This window comes from Physeter macrocephalus, chromosome 2, assembly GCF_002837175.3.
Source record: "Physeter macrocephalus isolate SW-GA chromosome 2, ASM283717v5, whole genome shotgun sequence".
Lineage (NCBI taxonomy): Eukaryota > Metazoa > Chordata > Mammalia > Artiodactyla > Physeteridae > Physeter > Physeter macrocephalus.
In genome coordinates this window covers 135,825,508-135,834,621 of record NC_041215.1, presented here as the reverse complement: position 1 = coordinate 135,834,621, position 9,114 = coordinate 135,825,508, and the positions used below count along the sequence as shown (strand labels likewise).

Genomic DNA, 9,114 nt, shown 5'->3' with positions numbered 1-9,114 from the left:
CCGCGGCACGTACCCGTGTCCCCTGCATCGGCAGGCGGACTCCCAACCACTGCGCCACCACGGAAGCCCACACACCTTCTTTTTTAAATAGAGAAAGAAAAGTGCATTGATTTGATATGCTAAAAAAATAAAAAGATGATCCAAAATATACAGAACAATTAGTATGAAATAAAGATCTTCTTTCTCAGTGGGAAAAAATAAAAACCATATTGCTGAAGTCTTTCAACATTTCATTTTTTAATTTTTCCAACAGTACACTCTTTAAAAGAAGTTAACAACTTCAATTCCAAATATAAGGATTCAATAATGCGAATGAAAAGCTGTCATTTTCAGTGAAGCTGTTGCCTAATTACCCCGGAAAAAAGTATTCTTTTGATTGAACTGATGCAAAAATCCCTTAGAAAAGCTTCATTGTTGCCTGTAAAGAGTCTTCTTAAGGTCACTTTTACTTCTAGACCATCCCCTTGTTTCTAGTGAAAGAGTTTTGCTTGGTAATGGCTTGTGGTTCCACAGTGTTTTGTGTATGAAAAGCATAGACTAAGAGATACTACTGAAGTCGCTCAAATTGTAGATTCTGCCACAAAAGGAAGTCCCAACACTGAAACATTTCCCCTTAATGTTCAGCGAGACACATGAAAAGAAAACTCAAGTCCCACTTTCATCTTTACTTTGATCACCATTTTAAATGGCACGAAGAGGCTGCTGCACCGTCGGAAACAGAGCTCCACGGCCCAGTGTGCTTATTAAATGGCCTGCAGGTTTGGAGCGGCCGCCCCAGCCTGGGTTGCGGTCTGCAGACAGAGGCATCTGGCTGCTGCTGGGGGTCCCGGGGCTGAGCCGGGTGCTCCCCGGGGGTGTTCTCTCAGAAGCAGGGGAAGAAGCAGTGCTCCCAGACAGCAACAGAACAGCGTGCGAAACAATGCTCTCCATCTACCCGATCGTCTCCTGTTCAGAACTGGCCTTTACTGCTGGGACAAGTGGACACTCCTGTTGGCTTTCATTTTTTCCAGACGCTTCACTAAGTGGCCGTTGCTCACCTCGAGCTCTTCTGTTTTGTCCAGTGCAGAGCGAAGCTGGAAGTAAAGGCAAAAGGCAGTGAGCTTGGATTCCAAGCCTACTGAAAAACAAATTACGACCCAGACCCACCGAGATTCTAAAAATATACATACACCTACACGTGAGTATACGTATATTTCTTAATTTAAAAAGGAACACATGGGGCTTCCCTGGTGGCGCAGTGGTTGCGAGTCCGCCTGCCGATGCAGGGGACGCGGGTTCGTGCCCCGGTCCGGGGAGATCCCACGTGCCGTGGAGCGGCTGGGCCCGTGAGCCATGGCCGCTGAGCCTGCGCGTCCGGAGCCTGCGCTCCGCAACGGGAGAGGCCACGACAGTGAGAGGCCCGCGTACCACAAAAAACAAAAAAAAAAAACGAAAAAGGAACACAAAGCACAAGATTCTGGCCTCATGAATAACTAGGGAACCTTCCTCTTCTGAAATAGCTAGAGCCCAGACATGGCGCAGTCTTGGGGATCCTGATGGTCTCACAGAAGGTGAGGCAAACAAACAAACAAGAGCGGAGCCAGACCAGCTGCAGGAGGTGATCCCCAGAGCCCTGGGAAGCTGGGTGCTAGGGCTCTGCAGCCAGAAACCAAAGTGGGAACGCCTGACGCCAGGACGATCATACCCGGGAGCCAGGGCCACAGAGCCTGGGGGTCACAGCAGGAGCCACATCAGCAGGGAGCTGCATGGGCCAGCAGGCAGTGAGGCAGAGTGGAGGTGCCCTAAGGCGGGGGTTCACAGCCCTGTGATTGTGGAGACATGCATCATTAGAACAGAGTCTGCAGGTCTGCTTCTGATCCAAAACCCTCCAGGAGGGTGGGCGGGGTCCTGAGACAGCTTAAACGCCCCTGCCCTGCCTTTCACCAGCAGAGGCAGAGGCAGAAGCTTCCCCAAGTCAGGCCTGGAGTATAAATTCAAGTATATAAATTCAAATCAAGCATAACCTCATAAAACACCAAACACATGGTGGGACAAACCACTGGAGTCAACAGAAGCAATAAACAACAGAAACAGACCCCAAAGACAACATGTTTCAGTCGTCAGTGTGGAAAACAGAACAGCTGTGTATGAAATCTTTAAAGAAATAAGGATACAATCATCAAAGGAACCATAAACAAGAAACAATCAGGAATGAGAACATGAAACAAAAGGAGGTGAAATGTTAGATCTACAAAAAGTGTACATTATGCAACGTTGGGAGGTAAGGAGATGGGAAACAGAAAGACAGATGGTAGAGAAATGCAGAGAGTCCATGAGAAGATCTGGTATCCTCTGATCAGAGTCCCAGGGGGAAGGTGGAGTCTAGGGAAGAGGAGTTACTGAAGGAGATCATGGCTGAAAATTTTCCAAAATTTATTTAGAAAAAGACCTCACAGATCAAAGAAACACAACATATCCCAAGCAGAACAAATAGCAGTAGACCCACATATTAACACATTAGAGTGAAATGTAGAAAATCAAAGGCAAAGAGAATGGCAGGGCAGCTAGAGAGGGGAAAAACAAAAAGATCACCTAAAAGGAGTTAGAATGACAGATTTCTTAGCAGAAGCCAGAAAGAAGATGGTGGCATGCTAGTTGCAATCACCATAGATAGAAAAACCACTGACAGGTGATTCTGGCCCTAAGCTCCTAATTGGCTGAACGACAACTTCCTTTATGGTGTGAGCACAGCCTTTCAGAGTGGTTCGGGCAGATGTGACAGTGAACGATTCGGCCGCAGGTTTCCCGGCGGTAAACCCTCCCTCTGCTCTCCCAACTAGAGTATCGTTACCCGTTCTTTCCCTAGAAATAGCCTAGAGGGCTTCCCTGGTGGCGCAGTGGTTGAGAATCTGCCTGCCATTGCAGGGGACACGGGTTCGAGCCCTGGTCTGGGAGGATCCCACATGCTGCGGAGCAACTGGGCCTGTGAGCCACAACTACCGAGCCTACGCGTCTGGAGCCTGTGCTCCGCAACAAGAGAGGCCGCGACGGAGAGAGGCCCGCGCACCGCGATGAAGAGTGGCCCCCGCTTGCCGCAACTAGAGAAAGCCCTCGCACAGAAACGAAGACCCAACACAGCCAAAAATAAATAAATAAATAATAATAAAAAAAAGAGAAATAGCCTAGAAAATGTACCTCTCTTTGAAGTTTCCGTTTTTCAGCCTTAAGTTCATCTTCTATCTTTTCAGCATTTTCAGCAGCCAATTTATAACGTGATACTTGGCTTTCTAACCTTATGACCTGAAAGGAAGGGAAAAATCATGTGTATAAATTGATAGGCCTGTTTTCTTTTCCCGATTGCTTTACTATATTTGAGATCAAAACGTGTAACTTAATAAAATGAGAGAAAACACCATGACAATAGTTATTATGATCTAGCATTTGGGACTATTACATAGGTTCTAGCCACGCAAGCTATTTGTTCATATTTATGAGCAAGCCGGTACTGACACCTATCGGGGACTCATTTCCTCCCTGACCCTTGTCCCAAGTGTGGTTCCCACCGTGCAGACCCCATGACACAAATCTCTCCCCGACGTGGGTCGATCCTGCAGAACCAGGCTGGTGAGGCAATGGCTCCACCAGGACCTCAGCTCCAGTCTAATCTCTCCCGGGCTTGCGGGGTGGGGAAGCAGGAAAGGGAGGAGACAGGCAAGGGACTCGGAGAGCAGGGTGACGGAAGGCGGCTCTGGGGTGGCATCTGCGGCCAGAGACTCAGCCTGCCCTCAAAGGCATGCTTCCGAACACGCATCGCTTTCTAGGTGCACTTCTCATCTTCGTCTCTACAAAAATTCCAAAAAGTTCCAGCCACATATACCCACAAAGGAGGGGGCAAGAGTACCTGCTTTTATCTCTCCCTTCGGTTAGGACACAGTCTGGCCCAGGGCCCAGCACACTGGAGGCATAAGTGCCCCAAATCTAGGGACCAGAGCAAGCCACTGGGCTGGGAGGGAAAGAGGGAAAATCCAGGCAAAAGGGACATCCCTGCATGAAGCGTTTTGTAATTCACCGATTTTTTTTTTTTTTTTTTTTTATAGAACAAACTGTCAAAAAAAACCCCCTAACCACATTAGGTACTTTCTGCAACTAACTTTGTTTATAAAGGATTAGAATCGATTATAACAGCCCAGATCCTCCTTATGACCTCTCCCTCCCCACGTCCTCTCCTTGTAGGAACTACACGGAGAGACTTGCTGCCTTGTTTATCCCCCTTAGGACCTTTTTTGGTTCTAAAATTCTCTGCTTCTTTCTGTCCTCAGCCTTCAAGCCTTCCTAGCAAATAAAACGTCAGTTAATCCTCAGCGGGGCGGCCAGTGACCGCTTACAAGCGTGCACGTACATTTTGTTCTAATGCAGTTATCTCCTGCTCAGATTTTGCAAGTTTAAATTTGAGGTCGCTGATCTGTCTGTTGGCATCCCCTAAAGGTTGAAAGAGAAGGAAAATCTGTTATGCTCTTGGGCTTTTAAAATGTTAAAACAATAGTTACCGGGAACCAAGCCCTTACTTTATAATCGTCTTGCCAATCTGTAAGTCCTGGCCTGTGGCCTCACAACTCAGGAGGCGCTCTTTCTCCGCTGCAGGGAGAGCGCCCTTGAGCAAAGAAGGCAAAGAAATGGTAGCGGGAAGGGGGAGGGGAGAGAGACTGGGCCTGCTTCTGTCCCCGTTAAGCCTCTTTCTAGTCTACCGGCACAGAAAAATACCTTCCGATTTCCCCATTCAATCAGCAGATCCAAAGAGTGTATTCAGCGTAGTAAACGTGGTTTCTAGCAGCGCGTCAGCTGGTGGTACCTTGGTGCATGTTTTGGGGCACCTGTTCTGTTTCTTAGGCTCAGACAGAAACATCCTTGCTCTGCCCACCTGCCCATCCTTGTTCTAGCCCACAAGGAAACATCGTTGTGCTTCTGTACTCAGGGCCTTTGGGGGGACGCTGGGGACACCGGCCGTGCCTTGCCACGACAGTTTTTCTCCTCCCGCATTAGTACAATAAAAATCGCGCGTGGCAAAGGGGTTTCTTCTACACGAGGATTGACATTTACTTTGTAGATCCATCACATGCACGTCCGTCCCGTTTTGTAAGACCCCATCTTCCGGGTGCAGACTGTCTAATCTGATATTCCTCTGTCTCTCTTCCAGCTGCGCTTTGAGTTTCTTAATCTGAAAACATCCACCAATAAAGCACGTTAATTTCTCTATTCGAAATGAGACGAGAGCCTATCAGAAGGGAAGCTGCATGCAACGTAAAAGCCCACACGCCCTAAGTACAATCCGATGTTGCCTTGCAGTTATTTCGTGTGTCTTGAAGGGACCAGAGAGACAGCGGTTCCGTAATGAAGCAGGAGAGAAATGTAGTAAGACATTACAATCCACCAGGAGGATGGGGGAGTCTCTCCCGTTTCATAAAGGAACAAACCCAAATAAATAAATGAAAAACCTTGTGCCAGTTAGTACTCTTCTTAGAAAGTAACAGGAGTATACAGGATGAAAACGGAATTATATTTACCGTAACAGGCATGCATTATTTTGTAACTCTGGGCGAGAAGTTATTTCTACGGTTGAAGTTCCTCTCGAATTCAGGAGATTTTCCATAAAACAGTTTTGAGTGTTTATCTATGAGTTCATAAATCAGTACACGATCCACCTTTGCTTTATTCGCTAAAAAGCCAGGAAGGGCCACCCGGAGCCTTCCAGGCACAGCAGTGCCGTCCCCAACAGAACCCAAGCAGGTTGTAGGTTTGCCACCTGCAGACAGCTGGCCTCTACATAGCTTTCTTCCCTCTGAGAGACACACACGCACACAGAGTAGCTGGAATCGCAGTTAACAGCCGCGACTGTAGAATCTTCTGCAGTGTAATGGGGTGTCCCCCAGCCCTTGTTCTGTTACCCTCTGATCTCTGCGGACTTGTTGGAAGCCCCCCCCCCCCACACCGACGGGAGCAGAGCAGACCCCCGGTGACATACAAACCATCGGTGCGTGCTGCTTTAAGAAAACAAGTACAGGATTACCACGGACACATGTCGTTTAAAAGATCACAGGCACTTCATGAGACTCCTCCCACCACATTTAGCGCCTTACCCAATTTTGAGAGTAATCTTCAAATCTTGTAAAAAGCGAGGCAAATACCTTTGATTAGGCTTACGCGGGAAAATGAGAGAAATCGAGCTTCCTTAGAAAGTGACTGTGGAATAATTTAATACTACCCTGCACATGAAAAAGACCAAATAGGACAACTGTGTAGTATTTCTTGAGGGAGAAGAGATCAAGGAAGGTTAACTATGGTTATAACAACTTGGATCAGCCGTAACAAAGGAACACCTGCTGGACAGGGGTGCTGATCACTGAGAGATTACAAAACTGACTTCTACAGGCCAGTGGAAGAGGAAGGGTGTTGGAATGTCTGGGGAACACACTTGCCTCTCAATGCTTAATCGAGGCCTTCTCCACAAATCTTTATTTTAAGCAGCAATTCATGTAGCATGTACCAAATTCAGACCACGGCCTTGAATCTTTGGGACATCCTCTCTAAATCTGATACGATTTCTGATGTTTTACTTGGATAAGAACCCCGGCTGGCTTGGTAATTATTTTCAGCCACGACGCATCAGGCGTTTCCTGATGAAGCAAGAAGCTAGAATGGGGAAGGTTCCCGGTTTCAGGTGCCCCGTTCCAGAACTCGTAAAGTAATAAAAAGATCGTTACCTGTTCCAGTAAGCATTCCCGTTCACCAACAAGCTTTTTCAACCTAATATCTAAAGAGATCAGAAAGACACAGGCTTAGGTGACTCCATGGACTGCCCCTCTCAGCAGATTGCTAAACTGAAGAAGGAGAATTGGGGTTAGTGAAACTGATGATGAAGGTATTATACACGTACCACAGCGAATGAGGCCACAGACAGGACGGGGGAGGAATTCAGCCAAGGGGGGTGAGCTGCGTCAACCTCCCACACATGCTTGTCTCCTCAGGGCAGCATCCGGCTGCATGCAAACAGGCTAATCTTCTATTCTGGGTTAGCATGCAAGAGCTCTAGGGCCAAAGCACACTGCAACACAAGATCTCACAAGGCTTCACGGTTTAACATCATTAGCGAGGTACAAACACACAGAATCGGGATCAAATATCACCAGCATTTTCGTTAGCCTTGACTTTCCAAGCTTCCATCCCACAAGTGCCGACCTTCCTCGTTTCTCTCAAAGACTCACCAATGTCAGAGTTCTGACTCTGCTTATCAACCCGAAGTGTGCTGACAGCGCGGCTGGTAACCCACTTGTGGCTATTCTTTTGAGGAAGAACGCAGTAATAACCTAGGCTTCTGTCAGTCCTCCCACCCCAGATATAGAAGTTTGCAGATACGTGAGCACCTAGAAATCCCCCAAACATCTCTCTGCAGGGGCATCGGGTAATACACTCTCCAGAGTACAGAGAGGAAACCGAGACCCAGGGAGGATTAGAGGGGCAAAAAATCCTACACCAGTTTCGAGGCAAAATCGGGACGACGTGACGGTGGTGGGTGCTCACGTGTGCTGTGCCCTCACCGTGTGCCAGGCACTGTCCCAGCCACTCACACCACCTCCCGCAAAGCCCTCCAGGTGGGCACTGCTGCCACGTCCCTCTTCTACAGAGGAGGACCCAGGCCCGGCAGCTTTCCTAAGGCCCCAGGGCTGCGCCCCTAACCCCTGCACCCACTGTTTTCCTAAACACAGCCCTCTGAAGTCAGACCGGACTCCTGGCCTGAGGCTCTTCTTCCCGAGGCCGCAGTGCTCTCACACTGCCCAGGTTTTGATTAGCCGTGTGAAATGGAAATAATTCATACAAAGCGCACCTTTGTTTTCATTAAAGAAAATCATCTATCCACATTCTAATCCAAGTTACTGTGTTTTCGCTAATTGTTTTTCCAAACATCCTAAATTGCTATCTTGAAAGGCACAATAACAAAATAAATGAAAACAGAAAATGTTACGTATAAGGTACATTTATAATCCTTTTGAGTTCCATCTTAATGTACATACAAACTGCTTCTGACAGATGCTTTATTCTGTCCCTTCCATAAATGCACCCAACACTGAAACAAAAATTAAAAATAAATTAAAAACTTGGCTCTCTTATTCAATATCACTTTTCATTTTATCTTGTATATTTTATATTCCTGTATACAAAAACCACAGGCATCATAAGAAACACTGAATGTACCAGAAAGTGATTTGAGGCTCACATATCTATTTACAATTTTATTATTATTTTTTTCTATTAGAAGACTTCAAATATCTTAGACAGCAAGTAAAAAAAATGTTGAAATGTAATAACAGTGCTAACAATAAAAAACAAGAGCAATCTGACCTTTAGTTTTATAGTGAAAATATGAAAAATGGAGAGAGACAAATGGAACGTTTAAGGAAGAGAAATTTTAAAGCAGAAGTGGAGAAGATTAAAACTAAATAGTTTCAGGAAACTGGAAAAAAGAAAGAAGCAAAATTGTTTGATATAAAGAAAATAAGCACTGAAATAAGCTAGAGAAAGACAGACAGTATATCTTACCACTTATATGTAGAATTTGAAAAATAAAACAAACGAATGAATATAACAAAACAGAAACAGACTCACAGATGGTAACTAGTGGTTACCACTGGGGAGAGGGAAGGAGGGAGGGGCAAGATGGAGTAGAGGATGAAGAGGTACAAACTACTATGTATAAAATAAATAAGCTACAAGGGTATATTGTACAGCACGGGAAATAGTCACTATACTGTAATAACTTTAGATAGAGTGTAATCTATAAAAGTAATGAAACACTATGTTATACACCTGAAACGAACATAATATTGTAAATCAACTATACTTCAAAAAAAAAAATTCAAAAAAGAAATGAAAATGAGTACTGCTTTTTTTTTTTTTTTTACAGTCTTAAAAGTCAACGAGGGCTTCCCTGGTGGCGCAGTGGTTGAGAGTCCGCCTGCCGATGCAGGGGACGCGGGTTCGTGCCCCGGTCCGGGGAGATCCCACGGGCCGCGGCGCCGCTCGGCCCGTGGGCCATGGCGGCTGGGCCTGCGCGTCCGGAGCCTGTGCTCCGCAACGGGAGAG

At 46.4% G+C, this 9,114-nt stretch overlaps 1 protein-coding gene across 4 annotated transcripts in view; it reads right to left on the bottom strand.

Moving 5' to 3' along the window:
* Nucleotides 1–213: 213 nt before the first annotated feature.
* The window catches only part of LRRFIP1 (LRR binding FLII interacting protein 1), a 150,496-nt gene continuing 141,595 nt past the window's right edge, over nt 214–9,114 (bottom strand). For 3 of the 4 annotated variants that reach the window (XM_028482976.2, XM_024124616.2, XM_007114088.4), the window contains 5 exons: nt 6,738–6,787; nt 5,077–5,194; nt 4,379–4,458; nt 3,175–3,279; nt 214–1,073 (listed from right to left, as the gene is read on the bottom strand). In XM_028482976.2, coding sequence (XP_028338777.1) covers nt 963–1,073; nt 3,175–3,279; nt 4,379–4,458; nt 5,077–5,194; nt 6,738–6,787 — 464 coding nt within the window. In that variant the 3' untranslated portion in view covers nt 214–962. The remainder of the gene's footprint in view (nt 1,074–3,174; nt 3,280–4,378; nt 4,459–5,076; nt 5,195–6,737; nt 6,788–9,114) is intronic. The other variant, XM_055090806.1, reaches the window with a different exon arrangement.